The following is a 21,464-nucleotide window of genomic DNA, read 5'->3' on the forward strand; positions in this document are numbered from 1 at the left end:
TATTTGTTCAAACAAATGCCGTACAAAGTGTTACGGTGTGATCTACACCACAACTCACTTTCTGTACGCGCGCATTAAGTGCTACCTTCAGTGGAAAGAACTGATCATTCTTATGCCCTAGACCTAGGCAGGCATACCGATTGTGACCCCACATATACAGATCATGCTGATCATTGATTGCGGCACAGTGGGTTATGCCAGACGCGATCGAAATCACCTTTGCATTGGGGTTGAATTCATTCCTGCCAAACAGTGCTGGTGGAATACGGGTAGGAGTTGGCCGATGCTGCACTTCCGGACCGAAGCCAAGAATACCGTATCCCCAAGAAAATACATCTCCGTGTTCTGAAAGCAAGAAGCCGAAAAAGGTTAACGGTGAGGCCTGGCCTGAAAGCACTTGTAAAGTAATTACCATTTAAAATAAGGCAATATGAGCCACCAGTTGCGATGTCGATAATCTTGCCACATTCTTTGGTGAAAGAGAGTTGCCGTGGCGTATTGATTTGTGGATTGTCCTGAGCTACATCCCCGAGCTGGCCGTATTCTGAATTGCCCCATCCGAACAATTCTCCTTTCTCTGTAGGACAACAAGTGAAACCATGATGCGTAGACTGCCCTGCAGTTCCAGATCGGTATGCTTACCATTGATGGCCAGTATCGTATCACAGCTGCTGGAAAACTTCACAATCTGTTCCCCTTTCATGTCTCCTTCCGCGGGACCGAGTGTATCGATCAATCCATATCGGCCCTGTCCAGCTTGTCCATCATCGCTCCAACCGCAAGAAAACACACGACCCGATTCCGTGAGCAGTAAACTGTGGTCTTGTCCACATTCGACCGCTCGCACTGGTTCTTCGAGCTGAATAGTGGTTACCACAGGATTGCGAAAGTAGTCCTCGTCGGGAACGATTTTTCGACCACACTGCCCGTAGGCGTTATTCCCAAATGCAACAACTGCACCATCCTCGGTAAGACCAAGCACGTGTGCTCGTCCAGCGGCCACCTGCACTATCCGCTGGCTATGGTGGATCTTCGCTGCGCTTAAATCAATTGGTGCAGGGTAGATGAGTAACTCCAACGGTTTCTTGTGCGGGCCAGGTGCTTTCTGAAAGCCTAACTGCCCATCGGTGTTTATACCGGTCCCCCAAAGTTCCGTCGCTTTCTTCGTATTGACCACATGTACCGTGAATCCGTACCCAGTCGCAATGTCCGACACTGTATGTCCTTCGGCGAAGCTTAGCCTGCTTGGATGCTGCACGAAGTCGGTGAATACTTGTGCCTGTTTCTTCACGGAAGTCTGCATTCCAAGTGCACCCGTTGCAGCGAAACCCCAGACATAGACGCGTGTGTCATTCGTTTTAGCTACCGGAAACTGGTGGACCGGCAAGCGGGACGCATCCTGCCGAAGAACACTTAGCCTACTGCCGGAGGCATAGTAGCGGTTGTGCATTAAGCCTAATCCTGAAAGGCACGAATGGCACCGATGCAGTGTGGATCGCATGTTCGATGGTTGCTTTTATTCACTTTTTTGTACGTACACTCGAAGCTGTTGTTTTGCATGTTCTTTTGAAAATTCGTTTGTTTTGGTTTATCAATTACATAACCTCACATGTTGCAAGCACTCGTTTGACAGTTCGTAAAATAACAACAGAGAGACATTCAGAAAACATTGCTTGCTCTTATTCAAGAGCAGAAAGAAAGAAAGAGTCCTTTATTAATAGTAAAATATTTCAATTCTTATTGCAAACGATTATCATGGCTAGCCGACTGGTAAGTGTAGTGTAATTCGGCAAAATGTGCGATTCTTTTCACGTCATTCGTTTGTCCACTTATAGCCTAAGATCTTCACCCGGACATTGGCAGCATCCCGCTTCGGACGTTCATTTTCTCATTCTGCAGGATGCATGAACCGCATATATGAGCCCGACTATCTTGAGGTAATCAGATTATTGTTTTCCTTATTGAAAGAGCTAGCCGTATGTCTTCTCTGTTTAAAGTAACCCTATTTCGATGCATACAGCACAAGTAGGCATCAGTAAACAGTTCCACAAGGTACATTTCGGATGCTTCGTGCAATGCCGCGAGAGCCGTTTGCGACATCCGATACCGATAGTTAAACACTTCCTTTACCACTCTTGCGAAAGATGCCTTTGGGATGAGCAAGTGTTGCGTTTGTTGCAGATAAAGCATTTCCTTAAGATACGGGGCTATGCGTGGAGCTCTTCGCGTTCCTTTGTCGGTTTGAGTGGATGATCGCGGTGTTTCAGCCGATAGCGATCTACGGTGTGATCCACGAACACTTCCGTCCGTGGACTGTGTGTCCGTACTTTTGCTGCGGCGACTTCGTTGTGAACTGGATGACGATTCTGGGTCTAGTTGTTCTATCCGGGATCGGGTGCGCGTGTTTCCGGGTTCATTTTTACTATGTGTGATTGGTAGTGACTTCGGCACCTGTTTACGGCGCGTCATTACTGTGGGAAGCTTCCGATTTCAGACAAAACACAAACGCATAGCTTTTACTCGGAAATGTCGACAGTTAATTTTATTGGATTCAAACTTAATGGACGCCACCCTGCGTGACAGCGTGGATGACACATCAAACAAATCCCTTGTTCTAAAAGCACCTTTTTAGTACAGCAAACAAACGAACTAATATTCATTCCATTTCTTTCAGTTGCTCAAACCGAAATATCCACTTTACGAGACGTTGAACCTGTCCATCAAAGGCTACGATTATCCTTTGCTTGAAAGCTATCAAAAATTCATCCACCATGTAGCTGATTCGATGGATCTGGAGATAGCCGACGGGTACGCACAACCACCACAAAAACTGAACGTGCAAAAGTTTAAACCCAACTCTAGCGTTATTGATAGCGAGTATAAGCTAACCGTGTACGAGCGTACGGTGCAGGTGGAAAATGTCCAGGCGCCATTATTTCCACTGCTGTTGCGGACATTGCAGGCCGCGCTTCCGGAAGGTGTCACGTTGAAGGTATCAGAGCATACGTGGGAACAGGAGGAGTCACGGTACGTTCCGGATAGGGACCTTAAAGAACTTAAGCAGCAATTGGATGAAATGGGTGGTGCATCGAAGAAAAAATAAATCAACGGATGAGTGGTAGCAGTTTTTTTGTAGATCAATGATAATAAATCTATACCATGGATGGCAAATAAATTAAAAAATACGTACTAAAACACACATGCTGTACTAAAATATGATCTAAAATTTCGATCCTTCGAGCACAAGGGTTAATGAATCATCGTAGGCCATGATAGCGCACATCAAAACAAATCACAAATAGCTCTGTCACAGAACACTTTCACCATATGGAGCTGGAACAGGAATTTCTTCAGCTTTCGACCAAGTTCCTTTTCTTGAACTGCGGAAGTCAGATTGCAGACTATCGGAATGAAATCAACACGTTGCTAAACGAGCTCAACGGGTTAAATTATCGCGGCGCAAGGATCAGTGACGTACGATCCCCGGTTCGACTGGTTGAATCGTTCGTCAACATTCCAGTGCACGAGGACACTCTGGTAGTGAAAGCATGTTTTCTCATAAAATCACTCGTCGGTCGACAGAAGATTGCACTCCCGGAACCGGCATCTCTCGCTTTGATTGTGTGGCTCCGCAAGTGCCTTGAACGACGGTTCTATCAGGTGGCTTGTGATGTGCTGGGCACATTGCAACTGCTCTTCTGTCGGTGCAGCGATATTACACCGGTGAGCAGTTTCGCAAGAAAAAAAAATGCAATTCCATAGTAAAGTTGTATTTTGATTTTAGCTTCTAGATGTTTTCATATCAAACAATGGAATTCTAGTCAATGTGCTTGCTGATCCGGACTATCGGAGAGTGGAACCCAGAGCCGTTTCGTCCGCTCTCCTTGATCAATGCAGTTCTAGTGAGCTTTATTTAGCAGCCGTACTGTGCCTCGAATCGATCTTGGTTTGCTGCGAACCGCTTGGCGTAGAAGTACTCGAACCGTACCTAACAACAGTGGGCAATGCGGTGCTGGATTTAATATTTAAAACGCGTCCCGAATCATTCACTGAGCTCGCTTACTACAGCCTGGCAACATCCGCAGTAAATTGCCTTCGGATTGTTGTCGCGTTAGAGGAGCCAAAAGAGTGGACAAACAGTCAGCTTGGTCGTCTGGTTGGTGCGGCCAAGGCCTTCATTATGTACGGTATTCCAGACGTGGGAAAATTGGTACCGCAGCGTGTTCCCGTGTCGCAGCAGGGTATACCGGAACCGCAGCACATACCCATTAGCAAAGGCGGGAAGACAGCAAAAACACGTAAAACCCGGACCCATCCTAAAAGCAAGAAAGGAACGTCGAGAAACAGTGGAGTTGGAAATCGAGAGCAGAAAAAAACTACAGACGGAGATATTAACCGCCAGCCGTACTCAGAGGCAAGCATTGTGTTGGAATGTGAGTAATAGTGTGATAATCGATGCAAGGAGGATGTGATGTGAAAATTTTCTTCCCTTCTATAGGGTCCTCCAAGTGTCAGCCACCAATGACCGGTTGTTATCAAACGAGCGATTCGGATTATTCCGAAAGCGAAGCTTCCTCGTCCCGAGCACAAATCGAACGACATCGGACGGCCAAACTACGGCAAACTGCGCTGGTGCTGATAGGGACGTTAGCACAGCACGTTGAGAAACGGATCATGTTTGGCTACTGGCATGCCCTCTTTCCCGACGAAACTCGCACACCAGCCACGATATCCCTATTGAACTGTGTGCTTCGCGATCCTTCCCCAAAATGTCGCATAGCGGCCATTCAGGCCACGTCGTTTCTGCTCTACAAATCTAAACCATTCCTTATACAGGCCGAAAGTAGCAAAAAAACGCTCGTATCGTTTACGCCGTTTTCTGTAACACTGGGCAACATGGTCATCGAAATGTACGCCATGCTAACGCAAGCACTCACTCTCGAAAGTGACCTTACTGTGTTGACGCAGTTGCTCAAAGGATTAACGGTGTTCATACAGGCTACACCGTTTCATCGGCTTCGGGCGGGAATTGCGAGTCGATTCGTAAGAATCGTGCGTCCTTTAGTACTGCACCGGGACGCAACTATAAAAGTGGCGGCATTGATGGTGATGGGCTTTTTAATTTCCGTGCCAGATCTGACGGAAGAAATAGCCGGGCTGGTCGGGATAAAGAAGCTAGCGCAGACGCCGACCGGTAATGTGGTACGCAGCAAACCAGTTTCAAAGGCGTAAGACTTCTGTATCTGTCGTTGATAAAGCACAGTTGCGTAATTGATTTTTGTTCGTCTCTAGGTTTGATCTTGAACTAAACCAGGAGGAGAATGAAGAGGAGGAGGCGGTCGATTCGGAACCGGAAGAAGATGGGAACTCCAAACATGAAAATAGACAGGACGGCATACCGCTCGATTCGTCCAATGATTACGAAAATGCTGGAGAAAACAGCATATCTTGGTTAGTTCAGGTTACGTTAGAAAATCTAGGAGTAAACGGCGTTGCTAGTGCGGTAATGCCGGTTCGTATGGAATGTCTGCAGGTATTGTGTGCAATGACGAGCCACTATTCGCTGCTTGCCGACCATCTCCCGCTGGTAGCGCAGGCTTTGATTAACGCGTTCGGTGATCCATTGTCGGAGATAAAGCTGTATGCCGGCCGTCTGTTGGATCTGCTCGGACATGCCATACACACGCAGCTACTTTTGCAAGGTAAGCAAACGTTGGATGATCTCGTAGCGTATCGTTCTCCGAGCTGATATGAGTTTCTTTAAATAGATAAAATTGATCCAGAGCAGCTTAACGTGGCACTTCACTTCTGGACCAACATCATCCCAACTGTCACGGAGCAGATACAAGATGTGCGTTTGGTTGCTACATTACGCTCCGTGTGTTGCGATGCCCTCGGCAATATTGGTGTGCACGTGTTCGAAAAGTTCCCGGTAAGGTTTTTGACAGTCCGTACTAGCTTTTAACAATGATCTAATGATGTTAACATTTTCTGTAGAGAGATCGGCAACTGGCATTGATTTCTCTGCTAACCGGCTGTACCTTCGATGACGATAGTGCTGTTTCGTCGGCGGCAGCCCGAACCCTTTCAGTGTACATCCTATTTCCGTCATTGCGCGATGACGTATGCTACGTGGAAAATACGATCGAATCGATTTTAAGGATAATGCTAGATCCCAATCTTACGGCACGAATTAAAACTAGCTGGTCGCTGGGTAATGCTACGGATGCGCTCATCCTAAACCAACAGCATCATCTGCAGCTCAATCACCAAGCACCACCACAACAGGAATCCACGCTTGAGCAAGGATATTTGATGATAAGCGACGAACTGCTGCGACGCACCCTTGAGGTGGCGCTCGATTCGGCTGAGGACAATGATAAGGTGCGCAGCAATGCGGTACGTACGATCGGTAACGTGCTGCACCTTCTACGCCCGGCACAACTTGAGCATGCTGCGTGGAGCCCTCTTTACCAGGACGCCATTGAACGGCTAATACAAAACGTTACCGTTTCGAGCACCGTCAACGTGAAGGTGAAATGGAACGCATGTTACGCGCTTGGCAATATGATGAAAAATGAAACATTCTTCGTAGCTGGTGCTGGGGCTGGAACCTGGGAACGTCGAGTCTTTCCTACCCTATGCGAAACCGTTGTTAATTCGCCCAACTTTAAGGTACGCATTAATGCAGCCCAGGCTTTAACGATCGTTGGACGGCGGGAGCACTATGGCGAATTTTTCCAGCAGATTTGGCTCGCTCTTTTGCAAGCTCTCGAACAGTCGGATAATTTGGTTGACTACAACGAGTACAAGCGGAGGGATTCGCTGCAGGAACAACTGTGTTTATCACTGGCGCATCTGTTACGCTTTGCAGTGAAAGAAGATGTAGTGCCGATGGCAAGCGTTCTGCTGCCACTTTATGACGCCGTTCGAGGGAATTGGGTTCGTGTGATAAATCGCATTCTGCCGGAAAAAAGTGCAGCACTGCTCGAGGCGTATCGTGTGTTGCTGGAATTGCGTAAGATCAGCAAAGGTGAAGGTGAGTCGATACCGGCATCATCCTGGAACCTGCTTCTTAAATGTTTTACAGACTCCGATGTTTGTTGAGCGACGGAGGTTATGCGTACCGAACAGATTTTTCATATCTAATTTATTAAAAGAGGAAATTTACAATGACATTAAAGTGCAACTATGGGAAAAATCGGACTTTCATCATTACCATATTGAGGTCAAAGTAGGTACCAGTAGAGATCGGTTCAGGCAGGATATCCGAACACGATTGGTTACTTCTCCTTCTTCTTCTTTGATGTTCTTTGTCCAAAGTGACCTTAACCTTAATATTCCCGCTATTGAGAGCAATTTCGGACAAGATAAAGCAAAGCGTTTATATTCCATCTTGTATAGTAATCAAATGAGATGTATGAGTATTTAATGATAAACGTTAAAATCACTCTAACCGTGTCCCTTCTACTCTGCTACATGGTTAGCCATTGGGACATCGATTTCTTCACCGTTCGGCTTCATGGCATTCATCAGCTTGGCACAGGTCTGATACAGCAACGGTTCCCCATCCATCGTTTCTCGCAACTCGCGACACATCTGCTCAAAGGTGGACTCCTTCAGCCGTCCCATTTGAATGGCCGCCCTGATTATTTGTTGATCGATCGGTCCAACGAGGAAAAAAATGGCTTCTCTCACCTCCGCACAGGCTGTCTCCACATCAAACTCTCCGCCGTCGTCTGCTGCGTCACCTTCCTCCATGGCCGTACCGTCCTCGGTTGCCCTCGAGGGCGCTTCCGGGGGTGGATTTTTCAGAGCTTCTGCTAATTGATCATAAATTTTTACCATATACACAAATGATTCCGCTCGGAAATGATACAGAATACCGCTGTAAATGTTGCTGATCGATACGAAGATGCACACATGGTTTTTAGACACCGGAAACAGTATGCTTTCGTTAACAAACGATGCAAGCACTCGATGAACGCATTGGTCGACCTCGCTCACGTACGCCTCGTACAGCTCGTTCGCGTTCACGATGAAGTGCTCATGGATCTCCAGAAACCGACGCATCGTTTTGATGTCCTTTTGTGTTAGTGTTTCCTCGTCGAAACCATCGCTTTCTGCGTCGCGCGCCGGGAATGGATACAGTTGTTTAAACGCCTCAAAAAGGCCTTCGAGCAGGCAGCTCTTTGCAAACAGGCGATAGAACTCGTTTAGCTGCGCATAATCTACTTCTGCCTCGGTAAATCGATTGATCATTGCATTTACTGTCTCGGTCGTGTGCTCTAAAAGTGCTCTGTTAGTGCTGGTGGCAAGGAGGAGTGCTAATTTCTCCGTCAGATTGTCAACCCTCTTGATCACAGCAAACCAATGATATCGTTCATCATCCGATCGATCGAAAAGGGTCGTCAGTGTGCGCATCAGTTGAACCAAAACCGGTGCATCAGTGATGGAAAGGAAGTCACACAATGCCACCAGCAGATTGCTCTGCCGATAGAACAGGTCGTGCATCTCTTCCACACAGCACATGTTACCGATGATGCCAAACAGGATCTCTATTAGACGATAGTCCTCGGAATCGGCAGCTAAAGCAAGAAACAGCTCGATTACATCCTGCTCCAGCAGAAATCGTACCACGTCCGGTTCAATCGTCATGTCCCACAGGTTGCAAAGATCATGTTCGAATTCTTCGTCCTCCTCCAGCAACCGGTTTCCTTGTTTCGAAAGCTTCAGGATGGTCGACAGGACGAAGCGTTCCGAGTACATTGTTTCACCAATTCGATCACCCTTGAGAGTTTGGAGTTTTTCCTGCAGTTTCGCTTCATCTTCCTCGTCCGGATCTTTATTAATAGTTGTTTCGTGTACCGTGGAGCTTTGTCCCTCCTCTGGGCCATCTGCGTTGGTTTCGGGCTGTGTTAGCTCCTTTTTGTGCGTGGTGTTTTCAGGATTTGGGGATTTTGCTGCTTTTGTATTATCTACGGTTTTTTTATTTACATCATCACTAATGCTTTCCATTGCATTCATTTGCGGATATATCTAGAAAATCATCAATGAAGTGAGTCAAAATGTTAAGATTCTTATTGAATAACTTTACCTGCTAGTAGCTATTCCGCTACAATTGTTTACAGTTCTGAATCGGTGATGGAAGCCTTCCCAAACAGTGAAGTACCAGCGGTTGTTGACGGTTGCTCGATCGGATTTTTGGACGGTTCTCCAGCTACAACTCCCTCTTTTCGGCAGATTATGTCTAATCTTCTATAAAGCGGACTATAATATTTACGTAGCCATTTCACCGTATCTAGATCCTACTCTGCACCAATGGGCAAACGAAACTTCTCCCTGTTGAACTATTTCCTCGGCGTTTTTGTTTGAGAAGCTGTCAAATGGAATGTCAAGCCAACGTCATCCGCATTTTTAGTACAATTCATCCGCGTTGACAGACTTCAAATGATTCGTGGATGTAAACAATAGCATAAAACCTCGTGTTTCATTCGGCGCTCCACCGGTCTAACAAATCTTCCCGTTTTTGCAACCGAAACTGGCCATCCTTCCCGGAGTACACAATGAGTGCAAAAGCACTGGACGATTTACCAGGCTTTACGCTTCACAAGGCCGAAGTAGATTACGACGATGAAGAGGACGGAGGAAAGAAGGGCAAGAAGCAATCCGGCGGATTTCAGGCGATGGGTCTCGGTGCACCGATACTGAAGGGAATCCTCAAGATGGGCTACAAAATACCGACACCGATTCAACGGAAAACTATTCCGCTTATCCTAGACGGGCGCGATGTCGTAGCGATGGCAAAGACCGGATCTGGTAAGACAGGTTGCTTTTTGATCCCGATGTTTGAGAAGCTAAAGCAACGTGAAGCGAAAGCAGGAGGAGGCGCTCGGGCATTAATTCTTTCACCGACCCGTGAACTGGCCATACAGACGTTCAAGTTCATCAAACAGTTGGGCCGATTCATGGATCTGAAATCGATTCTGGTACTCGGTGGAGATTCGATGGATTCACAATTCGCCGCAGTGCACACGCTACCGGATGTGATCGTGGCCACACCGGGTCGTTTCTTGCATCTCTGCGTGGAGATGGATCTGAAGCTTAGCTCGGTACAGTACTGCGTGTTGGATGAAGCCGATCGATTGTTTGAGATGGGTTTTGGTGAGCAGCTGACTGAAACGATCAAGCGATTGCCCGAATCCCGGCAAATGGTTCTGTTCAGTGCAACTTTGCCGAAGCTGATGGTGGACTTTGCGTCGGCCGGTCTGTGCCAACCGGTACTGATACGATTGGATGTCGAATCAAAGATACCAGACACGCTCGATTTGAAGTACATCTACTGTCGACCAGCGGAGCGTTACGCGACGCTTTTGGTGCTTTTGCGCGATGTGATTCCTAGCACAGCACAGACGGTCATCTTCGCCGGTACACAGCATCACGTGGAATTGATTTCATTGGTATGTATGGCCTTGTATGTATCCTGCCTTTCCATCCTACTAATGTGCGGTTTTCTTTATTGCAGATGTTGACCAAAGCTGGAGTCCCTAACAGCCATGTTTACTCTGGACTTGATGCGTCCGCGCGAAAGATTAATACGGCCAAGTTCACGCATCACAAAGTGAATGTACTCGTCGTGACAGACATCGCCGCACGCGGTCTCGATATTCCAACGCTGGATTACGTTATAAATCTACACTTCCCGGGCAAACCGAAACTGTTCATCCATCGTGTGGGACGTTGCGCCCGTGCTGGACGAAGTGGAACAGCCTTCTCGATCTTTTCAAACGACGATATTGCGCATGTGATTGATCTACACATGTTTCTGAATCGACCGCTCGATCTGGCCGATCGGAACACAGTTGGAATCGTTCCACCGGATACACAGGAAACGGAACACCAGCTTGTGCAGGAGTACGTACGCCAGAATGACCTGGCGACGGCATATCGAGTGAGCAATAATGCGTACAAACAGTACATCGTAACCCGGCCAGCGGCTTCGGCGGCATCAAACAAGCGAGCGAAACAATTTAAAATCGGTGAACTGGGTGTGCTTGAAGATTTTCAGCACGAAAACGCCGAACCGGACGGCGCAACGAAGAGGAAAAAATGGAGGAAAGGAAAGTCGATCGTGCTGAAGAAAGGCAAAAAGGACGATGCTAAAGAAGACACCCAAAAGCTAGAGGTGAAATCGAGTTCCGCCGACTCAGGAGTCGATCCGGACGCATTTAGGAACGATTTTCTGGCGCGCATGAAAAACTATCGTCCACAAGCGACAATTTTTGAGCTGAACCCGAAAGCAAACGCCCGAGAGTTGGTGGCGATGACACAGAAGCGTAAGGTGGATGAGGCCAAGATCGAGAAGAACAAGCGTAAGTTGGCCGAACTGGAAGCGGAAAAGCAAAAGAAAACGAATATTAAATCGCTGTCAGAGGAAGACGAGGAGCCAAAACGTCGGAAAGGACCAACCCGCGACGAGGAGCATTTCATCGCCTACCAAGCGAAGGATGCGGCTGAGGAGGATGGTTACGCGATCGACAATTTCACTCGCCAGGCTAACTCGGCCGAACTGAGTGTCGTGTGCGATACGGCCGAAGGACAGCGGATGCACCGTCAGCTGCAAAAGTGGGACCGTAAGAAGAAGAAGATGGTCAATGTGGAAAACCCCAAGGCTGGAAAGATTCGCACCGAGCATGGCGTTTGGATTGCGGCATCGTACAAGACGGGCCGGTACGACAAGTGGAAGGAGCGTACAAAATTGGATGAGAAGTTACTGGCCGAACAGGCACAACAGTCGGACGATGATGAAGGTGATGGGGCCGGTGCGGCTTCAGCAGTACCGATCGTACAGCGCAACTATCCGACTACGCACTGGGGGCGACACAATGCGAAGGCCGATCTGCGTAAGTTGCGCGATCTGGATCTGAAAACGCCCGAACAGATTGTGAAGAAACGGCTGGAAAAGGAAACGAAGATGACTAGGGAGAAGGCCGCTCGGTTGAAAAACATTCAACGCAAAAAGCGCGCGTTGGCAAAGCGGAAAAGTGGCAAAGGTAAGTAATTGTCGGTGCCCTTAAATGCTGAACGCTTGTAAGAATATATGAAACAATGAATATATTAGTAAAAGTTGTGCTAAACATCCATAAGACTATCTACTGATCTACTGCTGATCATTCCAAGATTTTGACTTGACGATGATGACACAGTCATTAGTGTGGTACCGAAGATGCATCATAAAATCATCAGAAAGTGAATAGCTTTTCTTATGTTATTTAATATTCGAATTCATTTCCTTATAATTCAACAAACTCGCTCACACAATTCGTAGCAAAGAGAGGGAATGTTCTGAACATTTCACCGTTCGTCATATTCGGAGTAAAAGGTAGCGACGATCATACCTGGCCCAATGTATCCCAATCATTCGACAGGGTAAAACATTAGCCACGGGAATTGTAAACAAAATAAAAAAGGACCAAATTAAAAGTGCACGGTTGGTTCAGCTAAATGAAACGAGGGTTCGACAGACAGCATGATATCCGCAACGGGCCGGAAGGAAGCGTTTACGGCCACACGACAACCGTTATCGCGGGTTATCGTTTTGGGTCTTTTTTTTTATTACTTTCCTGTTTCCCAGTACCGGGACTCAGCCGTCTTCGATATCCCAAATTTGGTATCGTTGTTTGTGAGGAATGAAATGAATGTGTCGAGTTTTAACGGAAGATAACAGCGGAAGTTTATTCCCATGTCTTCATTATCTGGTCGAAGCACAAAGGAAGGAATCATAGGGACGTGGAAGGATAGTCATTTTCGCTTAATTACACAATTCGTTTCCTTCTCAATCTGCATTTTTTGATAAGCACAACGAAGAATGAGCATAAGTTCTCGTTGTCTCCAGGACCCGGATTGGTATGTTAATTACCTTAGCTGTTCGCTTTTTTTTTATAACAAAAGTATAACTGGTGCGACTGGTGTGGCCTAGATTTGAAGTACCGTATCGTTTCCAATCAACCAGCTCTGATGTTCCAAAAAGGAAATAGAAGTATAAGGATCAAGGCCAAACGTTCATCGACCACTCCTTATAATCCTTGCACGGGAACTTTATTGCGTGTTAGCCTTGAATCGGACCAAACCGCACCATAATCACCAGTTCGGCGTCCAAGACCAGCGACAGACGTCTGGATTTGAGTTCCGAGTTCTTTTTAGGTGTTACCATTATGGGGTGACGAATGATCCACGGGTCGAGGGACTTTTTTTGTGCCCCTCTGTTTGAACTTCCCGTTTTTCGTACCATTTGTCTAGTTTTTAAAAGCGGCCACTCTCTATGAACCGATGTGAGACAAAACCGCCACGCGCCATGCACAATGATTGTACCCTGCGGGGAAAGAATAGGGTGCCAATAAGAAATATCATCCATTAGCGGACGGGACTGATTCAAAATGCTTGAAGGGGATCAGTTTTCAGCGGAATTCTATTACGGAAGCATACCAACAACATACGGGTGTTTCAAAATAATAACGCGAAGGGGAATGCATCTAGTCCTATGGTGAAAGGTTGGTGGAATAGAGGGGATGAAGTGACTAATTCAATCATTACCAATCGAAAACGTTACTTGGCCCTTATGGTCGTAAATAAAAGTTGCATCCATTGTTGTGGACCAAACGAATAATCAAACTGATTCGATTTCGGAAGGAAAATGTTGGCATTACTACTGGTAGCAGCTGTTTTCCCTGTGGGTATTTGCCTGTCCTGTGTGCTACAGGACAAACTGAAGACGAATGATTCCAAAGATAGTGGCAACGTGAAAGAAGCCGGCACAATACATTTAAATTAGTTCAAATGAGAATAATAGTTAAGAAATAACAGCTCTCGACAAGGGCAATCTGGAGGTTCTCTTAATTGGACTTTGATTTATGCTGACAACAGAAATGCGGCAAGAGTGAATTTGTAAATTACAAGTTTTCCCGATAGATCCTCTATTGAATCGCTTGCAGCTTGTCTAATAAACCTTCATAAAATAACACAAAGCACATTGAGTAGGTACCAACAACGTGGATTATAATTTGCTTGAAAAACTTTATCTGCTAGCGAATTTTGTCTACGTACATTCATCAAAAATCTACTTTGCTCGCTCTCTGAGGTCAGTCTATCTCTGTCATTCATCACGAGTAAGCGAAAGACAAATGGTGAGCCAAAGAGTGAAAGAGACCGTTTGATCGCACATTGGATTTCTGTTTGCACAGGACCACGGTCAAATATTGCAGTTTCGAGTAGTTTGTATCGGTGAAGAAGAACTACTACGAAGTTAGAGAAAGACATTTATTTCTGAAATCCTTTTGCTCATTCCGAAAATATAATCGTAGAAAATGCCAGAATTAGGCATAAATAAGTTGCAAATTAGGATTCCTATATCTCGTACACGTTGACATATTTTGTTACTTGGGAACTGGTGGACAAAACAATTCCATGCACTATGGGCTCGATCGCTTCGGCAGTGTTCGGTCCATTTGCGGTAAACGGTGCTCGCGGCATCTCTTTCCATCTGCACATGTGCAACTGCAGTTTGCCTCTCGCTCGATGGAAAGTCCGGATTTGGTGTCGGTGTTTGTTGTGTCAGCCATTTTTTTTCTCACTCTAAAAGTCAAAGCGTACGGATGTGCGTCTGTCGCGTCCGCGTTCCGAGTGTTTTGTGTTAAAAATTGTACATTACGCAAAGTTGTTTGCATGGACAAATTGCAAGCAATCAACGAAACAGTGAAGGTGTACCAACAATTAAGTGTAGGTTAGTACTTAGAAGGAAGAAATGAATAAAGGTTTGCTGAAGTGAAGCTAGCCGTATCTGCATTTAAATCCCGTTTGGCAGGGTTCACTACCACTCCTGCATGGAGGATTTCGTGTGTACATTTTGTGCTTTGGTATGAATCTAGAAACGAGCAATTCCTGTGGGACAGAAACGATGCGATTGTGTGCGGATTTATGCGAGTGATTGCCCGGTTGCCTTGGGATGCTTGTTGCCAGCAATACACACGCAGAGCCAATGCGTCAGAAGCATGCGACGGATCGAATGCAAACAAGTATGTGTGAAATTGCAGCAGCTTCTAGCCATAACGCGTCGCGTTATTGGTGTGTGGATTTCTAAAATGTTTGCTTGAGTGTAAAAAAGTGTGAGCTGTACGAGGATTCGTTCGTCGCAAATATTGTTAATTTAGAAGATGAAACAAATAAGTCACTTTAAGCAGTATGGTGCATAAAATGTGCGTACGATACAAAAGGGAGAATTTCAGTGTGTGCGAGCAACGAACCACAAGAAGCGAAATAAGTATGTAGGTGGTGTTTTTGTCCTCTGTGCCAACTTCGGAAGTGAATGCCTCTAATTTTGTCATTCTGCGAGGTCAATTCGAAAAAAAAACAATTTCTATTTCCTTTTCGATGGTCAGTGTTTTGTGTGCATTGTTCTCTCTCTCTCCCGCTCACTTCTTCTGTCACGTATCTTTTTGGTGTGTTGCGTGGCACCTCATTGTAACCGTGTCAACTGGCCCTAAGCATTTAGTCCCCATACATTGTGAAACTGTGTTCTAAAAGAAAACAGTGAAATTAATAATTTCGTGCCATATTTACAACAACTGGGTAGAGAGTTTGATGTGGTGTGCACAAAAGCAAAGCAGGAAAGGAAGCATTAAATCAAACCAAAACAACGCCCTAAACACATTCTCCTGCTTGCCTTGTGGTTAGTGCTTGTGTGTGGGTGCTTGCGCATGCTTGTGTGCGTGTGTTGGTGTCGCTGTACATTGCTGCGTTCCTCCATTCGGGGTGGTATTCGAGTGATAAACAAATGCCTACTTTGCTATCGGCTTCTTGTTTTCGTCCAGCAGTTTTATTGTGCATTTAATAATGGTTGATCTTTTGCAGTGAAGATTGTTGCCGCCGGAAATTTGCTGTTGCCGATTGATAGTGAGTGAGTGCGTGTAAATGTTTTCCCATGTAGTTAAGGTACATGTCGTTTTTCTCTGTGTACACGAAGTGAAAAGAATTTCTGTTCAGTGCTTGGTTGATGCTCAGTAGTGTCATTCTTCCTTTCGGCTGCGTAGAGATTAGGCGCAGTTGTTAGACAAAAAAATCGTTGGAGAGTGCAATTTTGCAGTGGAGTGTTCAACATTGAGCCATAGCAAGCTACAGAAAGGGATATATGTTCGTTTGAATAAAATATAAAGGTAAGTTCTAGTGACATCTTTATCTTCCCATTCCCAAATTATCTTTGCCAGGTCGTAAAAAGCAAACAGAAAAATTTCAGGACACTAGGATCTAAACTTTTTGTTATAAGTTTTAGATGACTCAATAATCCTCATCAGGCAAGGTTCTGCCAAGATTTAAATCCCAGCTTTGGAGCAGTAGCTTACTAACTTTATCTCTTTAGTGGCCGAATTCTAAAATGCATAAACAATAACAATTGTTTAGAGAAATCTGTCTCCCGGCGTTAAATTTGAAAATTCAACCCGTAGCACTTCCGTGATCAATTCTTCCATCCCAAAAATAGCTCCAATGCGACGTTCCGGCATAGCTTGCAACCATATGGGAACAGGGAAATAAAGATTCCGCGTTCCGTCGTACCTTCTCGGTGGTATTTTATTGCGGATTGCAACACCCACCGCATTTTGGGTGGCAAAGGCACAGAAAAAGCGGGGAGAGAGGTGGACAAAAGGGCGTAACATAACCCTCCCGGTTAAGTCTTCGCCCGACCACGAGCATTTTCGTTACGCAAAATCCCTAAACGCAAAACCCTCTGCGGGTACGCCTTTGGAAATGAATGGTTGGAAACAAATATCATATTTTCCAATTTCCGACAATTGGTTTCTGCCCCCTTTTTCCGTCTTTTCTCGCCCTTCTAAACATAATAACGGGCAAAGCGGGGGAAAACGATATTTCCCAAGCGCATTTTGGTTTGGACGTAAATTTTGTGGCTTTCTTCCCCCACAAACCATATTCACGTTCGTTTTCGCTGGTCGTAAATCAATTTTCTTTCCGTTTGTTTGGTTGCGATGCGAGTTTTATTTTCCACTTTTGCAAAACAATTATGGTCTGGGTGCATCTTCAAAAAGTAATCCCTCAGAGGGGATCTCTTCCGAAAGTTCGACATCGTCGGTGGGAAAATTCCTCTATTTTCCTAACGTGTTAATTGCACCGGGCTCATGAACACATGCCGATATTTGGTGGCTAATTTCTCACACAACTTCTTTGCGTTTAACAGCTTCCACTATAAATGCGAGCTTCAACTATGTGCAAAATCGTGGTGTGGACTTTTCACATCACTCGCCTACTAAAGATCGAAGCGATGGCGATGAGATCCTTGAGATCGAAATTGTGCCAGACGTGTGCCGCAGCTTCTGTATGAAGCGCCTGAATGCAGACTACGGCATTTTGAATGTTGAATGTAGTGGTGCTCTGTGCCACGGCTTTTCTACGCCCGAAGCGCGTGGGTGTTGTTCCACATCCTTGCTGGAATATACTAGAGCAGAAAGCGAGAGAGAGAGCGAACGAAATAAAGAGCGAGAAAGAGAGACTGAAATGACGTTGATGATAGCAACGGAACAAAAATCGTATCCTTTTGCCTTGAACGCAGGACGAGTTTTTCGTTCGGAGTCATTCGGGTTTTTAAACCCTCCCCCCCTCCCTCTCCCCCTTTCTCTCTCTCTCTCGTTATGACCTTCGTGTTTGTGTGTGTTTATGTGCTAGGGGGGAGTGCCGGGAGGAGAAGGTTTGCTCACACACATTCACACTCCGAGTGTCGAGCCACCGAGCCAGAATAAACACCTCAGACTGGGCGACTCCAGCATTTCGCTGTTGGAATGGACTCGTACGTCGGCCTTCGTCCTTTTGGAGCTGCTTATTGACGCTGATTAAATGTGTATTTGTCCCACCGTTCAGGGGAGCTTTGATGATGGTGGTGTTTGTAGGCCACCCTCAGCAGAAGGGCGCGACCAGACGGAACCATACCATCCATATCGGAGGCAAAAACGGTGGCTTCAACGCAGCAAAGCTTATTGAATGTAAACTGGTGGATGATATAATTATTCAATCTTTTTTTTTAGTAGCACAGTCAAACGTAGGTTATGTTGCGGCTCGGTTGGATAAACCGTTTTCACCAACACAACCGTAGCGCTGCTCCTGCTTCCAACTGAGCGAATAACAGTTCGTCCTAGCTCAATGAATGAATCGACCCGGTCTCGGTCTATACCAGCGGCTGTTCCGGCACGGAGTTGTAGAAAGTTGTCTTCCGTTTTGCTAGTCCGTCTGACTGTTTTTCTTTCCCTTTTTTTGTTGTACTGTCGACTTCGGACTTTGGGAGAAATGGGGACAAGTCGAAGGACAACGAGTGTAGTAGCAGAAAACACGTCACCTTGCGTCAAGCGGGAAAAACGGAGCCATGTGACGGAACTAGCTGTCACTCAAGACGCCCTCCCGTTGCATGAACTCCCTTTGGTAAAGCATGAAGTAAGCCTACGGCAATCGATTTCTGCACTGCCACCGCCATGAATGCGTGTCTGCCGTGGGGAAAAGGAAAAGAGTGTTGAATAAACGGGCAGGCAAATCCTTGTTTTCTTAAAAGAAACCTAAGTACATCTTGTTAAGTAGCGCTAGTGGGGAGAAAACATATCGTTATCCAGTTATCCGGGGATTCGTTGAAACGCTACACATTTTCCGGATGCATCTTTCCTTCGTTTGTACTGTACTTTACTCGAACAAGTTTTGATAAGCGACTAACATGGAACTTTTATCTCTTGCTATACGAAAGAAGGAGTAGAATCAATCATTTAACGCACGTGTCTGGATTTGAATGATTGTTTTCGAAGTTCGTTTGTTCTTCTCCTGCTGAATAGTAACTTAGCAGAGAAGAGCCTTGTTTTGGAAGTTATTTTCGGGATGGCATGGCTGGCTATCGTCAGCCTCGCTGAACCGTAAGGTAATCCTTTCATCCGGTTTCTGACAGGGAAAAGGAAATGTTCCATGTTTTCCATTCACGTGTTGCATGCACGTGCTTGGGTGAGGGTGTTGGATCCGTCGTCCAACACACGATGTTAAGCCCAAAACAAAGTTCCAATTCTGGTGATGGTTTCGGAATGTTTCGAAAGTTCACTGAGGGGTGGATTTTATAACACGTCTCAAACTTTTGTGTGGAATTAGCCCTTTCAATAGAAGCTTTTATCTGAGATTTTCGGGGGAAAAAACTATGGTGAATTTGTATTTGCCTCGGTACGTGTTGTAGTGCGAATTTGGGTAGTTTATATCCCGGAAGACTAATCAATCACCATCGAAGGTATTACGAACCGTACTGCGTTTATTACCATAAAACTTATCTTTTTAACTCATTTGATGGAACTTAAGGGAGGAGAAGTAGTAGCAGAGAAAATATTTCCAAATATACCCCAGATAAAGATGCATCTGCACATGTTTAAGTTGCCACAACACGACTATCATCGTCATAATCATCATAATCATCATCGTAATGATTGTCTCTAGATAGCCTAGAAAGTCATTCAAGCCTATCGTAGGAAAAATAAAAGACATTTTCCGTGCTTATCTCTTTACCGTTATTTTCCAACCATCAGTGTGCAGTGGGAATGTAGTATTCTTGGGATTTTCATTCATGCACACCCAATGATTTTTAGCTTTGCGCGTTTAAATCGCGCACTTTCGATGGTGGGTTTGGTAGAGAAGAGGTGGTGTAGGCCATTTGTGGACCAATTTAAGTGTGGTGCCAGATGTAGGTAGGAAATGGGTCGTGTACCACGTAAAGTACACACAGCTGTTTGTCGCGTGTTGGAAGGGAAAACTCGTATGTTTTTCCTCGTGAAACATGCTTTTATTTAACAGAAGGAAGAGCAAAGATTCGATCATCCCCCCCCATATCCGTGTGAAGCGTGCGCTTTCGTGATTTACCTTTAGTATTTTCGGACAATTTTTACCCCCAAAAAACGATGTAAAGAATAGAATTGCTCTTAAGCTAAATAATAGCTACCGTTTAGCCGTTTAAAACCATTCGAGTCCCTCATCCATCTTGGGAAAAGTTCCCCTTCAGCAAAGAATCCTCTCTCGAAGATGGTGTTGAATTATTGATTATGTTTCGCAAAGGGAAAACAACTTTTACAGCCCGAGTTCCAGCATCTAAAACCGTCGAGAGTGGAGAGTGCTCGTTCCACGAAGCTCTAGCGGTGATAACGTTCAATAAATAAACTCGAAGAAAATTAAAAGGGGGCACTCTTATCCCTTGTAGGGTTTTTGGAAAACTCATTGTCCAAGGGTCTGCATAAAGGAAGCTGAAGTCATTTCGAGGCCGTTATGAGCTTACGTTTGCTTAACGACACAACTTTAGCACGTTAATTCGCGAACGCATTTGATTATGGTTCTTATCACACCAGATTTGCATTGCAGATTATTTGCTTGTTGTGTGACGGTGGAATTTCCACCTCCATCTCCAAACCGCCCCCACTGGACATCCCTTGAACAACGATCGTTTGAGCAGAGGTGCCGCTTTATTTACCCACTGATAAAGTCCCCAAGGGCTGGCCCAGTTTGTGACGCTCTCGGGGCGTACTTGTCACGGTTCCAACAAAACCGAACCATTTATTCCATGTACTCTAGTTTATGGCCGGCCTAAGGGTGCAGCAATACAAAATGGGTCACTTTGAAGCGCACGCTTAAGCGCTGTGTCGCTGGGTAATTTATTTATTTACCCACTTTTCCAAAGCGCTTACGATGCAATCGGAATTCGTGCTGTGGTGTGCGCGCTACGAAGCGGTCATTGATCCAGCTGTCCGGCCAGAATAGTTTCTCGGGAGGGTGGATTTCTTGTTGTGGGTCGAATTCCGTTCTTGGCCTCTCGGCCAGTCGGGAGCTGATAAGCCGCATTTGGTGATAGGCGCTACTCGATCGAGAATAGACCAAGAGTCAAGGTTTGACTGTGATTTATGTTTTGAAAGGCAGCGGTTTTCCGGACTCTTTTATTAGATGTAGAATGATTGCTGGCATGTATGCACGGCACTACAGATTATTCTTGTAGACTAATTTTGACTAATTTTCGTGTTAATTCAAGATAGTAAACGCCAGTGAAGCTTTTTTTCTTGTGACAATTTCTCAATGTCTTATCGAAAGTGCTCCAGAATGATCTGTCTGCATGACTTACGCCACCAACGAACCGTAACAGACGTTACAAGGCAGTGAAAAAATTGTTTAAAGTATCTGACAGGTCATTTTAGTTTCGTGATCAGTTTGATAGGAATTTTGTGAAGGTTCTGGAGGCTTCGTTGGACAATAAAATGTTTGTTTCGTATATAATATTTATTGTGATCGCGATCAGCGGTTCACTATGCGTCGTTTCTTAACAAACCGTAACTTGATCTTTTGTACACAAACACATTTCGCAACACCACCCATTATCATTCATCGCTCCAATAGCCCAACAATTGTGGCCC

The 21,464-nt window shown here is 45.5% G+C and overlaps 5 protein-coding genes across 5 annotated transcripts; 3 read left to right on the top strand and 2 right to left on the bottom strand.

The window, feature by feature from the left end:
- Positions 1–7: 7 nt before the first annotated feature.
- LOC128714100 (RCC1-like G exchanging factor-like protein) lies at positions 8–1,501 on the bottom strand. The gene is made up of 3 exons (XM_053808975.1): positions 643–1,501; positions 413–577; positions 8–345 (listed from the first exon to the last, which is right to left on the bottom strand). Exons 1-3 carry the CDS (start codon positions 1,499–1,501, stop codon positions 8–10), a joined length of 1,362 nt encoding a protein of 453 aa, XP_053664950.1.
- A 5-nt stretch (positions 1,502–1,506) lies between these two features.
- Positions 1,507–3,103, top strand: LOC128713253 (uncharacterized). Its single transcript, XM_053808110.1, has 3 exons — positions 1,507–1,776; positions 1,842–1,937; positions 2,675–3,103. Exons 1-3 carry the CDS (start codon positions 1,507–1,509, stop codon positions 3,101–3,103), a joined length of 795 nt encoding a protein of 264 aa, XP_053664085.1.
- Positions 3,104–3,252: 149 nt separating this feature from the next.
- LOC128713810 (HEAT repeat-containing protein 6) lies at positions 3,253–7,107 on the top strand. Its single transcript, XM_053808679.1, is given in 6 exon segments — positions 3,253–3,723; positions 3,785–4,433; positions 4,499–5,228; positions 5,293–5,702; positions 5,769–5,932; positions 5,998–7,107. Coding segments are annotated over 6 exon segments (3,534 nt in total).
- A 360-nt stretch (positions 7,108–7,467) lies between these two features.
- LOC128714890 (uncharacterized) lies at positions 7,468–9,027 on the bottom strand. The gene has a single exon (XM_053809772.1). The coding sequence runs from the start codon at positions 9,025–9,027 to the stop codon at positions 7,468–7,470; it is 1,560 nt and encodes a 519-aa protein (XP_053665747.1).
- A 539-nt stretch (positions 9,028–9,566) lies between these two features.
- Positions 9,567–12,061, top strand: LOC128713377 (ATP-dependent RNA helicase DDX54). The gene is made up of 2 exons (XM_053808235.1): positions 9,567–10,460; positions 10,526–12,061. The coding sequence occupies exons 1-2, from the start codon at positions 9,567–9,569 to the stop codon at positions 12,059–12,061; spliced, it is 2,430 nt and encodes an 809-aa protein (XP_053664210.1).
- Positions 12,062–21,464: the final 9,403 nt, after the last annotated feature.

Source organism: Anopheles marshallii, chromosome 3, assembly GCF_943734725.1.
Source record: "Anopheles marshallii chromosome 3, idAnoMarsDA_429_01, whole genome shotgun sequence".
Taxonomy (NCBI): domain Eukaryota; kingdom Metazoa; phylum Arthropoda; class Insecta; order Diptera; family Culicidae; genus Anopheles; species Anopheles marshallii.

Coding starts and splice junctions, on each gene's coding strand:
- LOC128714100 (XM_053808975.1), bottom strand. CDS start 1,501: ATGCGATCCACACTGCATCGGTGCCATTCGTGCCTTTCAGGATTAGGC. Junction 578..642: donor TACGATACTGGCCATCAATG/GTAAGCATACCG, acceptor GTTGTCCTACAG/AGAAAGGAGAATTGTTCGGA. Junction 346..412: donor ATATTGCCTTATTTTAAATG/GTAATTACTTTA, acceptor TCTTGCTTTCAG/AACACGGAGATGTATTTTCT.
- LOC128714890 (XM_053809772.1), bottom strand. CDS start 9,027: ATGAATGCAATGGAAAGCATTAGTGATGATGTAAATAAAAAAACCGTA.
- LOC128713253 (XM_053808110.1), top strand. CDS start 1,507: ATGGTTGCTTTTATTCACTTTTTTGTACGTACACTCGAAGCTGTTGTT. Junction 1,777..1,841: donor TGGCTAGCCGACTGGTAAGT/GTAGTGTAATTC, acceptor TTATAGCCTAAG/ATCTTCACCCGGACATTGGC. Junction 1,938..2,674: donor ATGAGCCCGACTATCTTGAG/GTAATCAGATTA, acceptor CATTTCTTTCAG/TTGCTCAAACCGAAATATCC.
- LOC128713377 (XM_053808235.1), top strand. CDS start 9,567: ATGAGTGCAAAAGCACTGGACGATTTACCAGGCTTTACGCTTCACAAG. Junction 10,461..10,525: donor ACGTGGAATTGATTTCATTG/GTATGTATGGCC, acceptor TCTTTATTGCAG/ATGTTGACCAAAGCTGGAGT.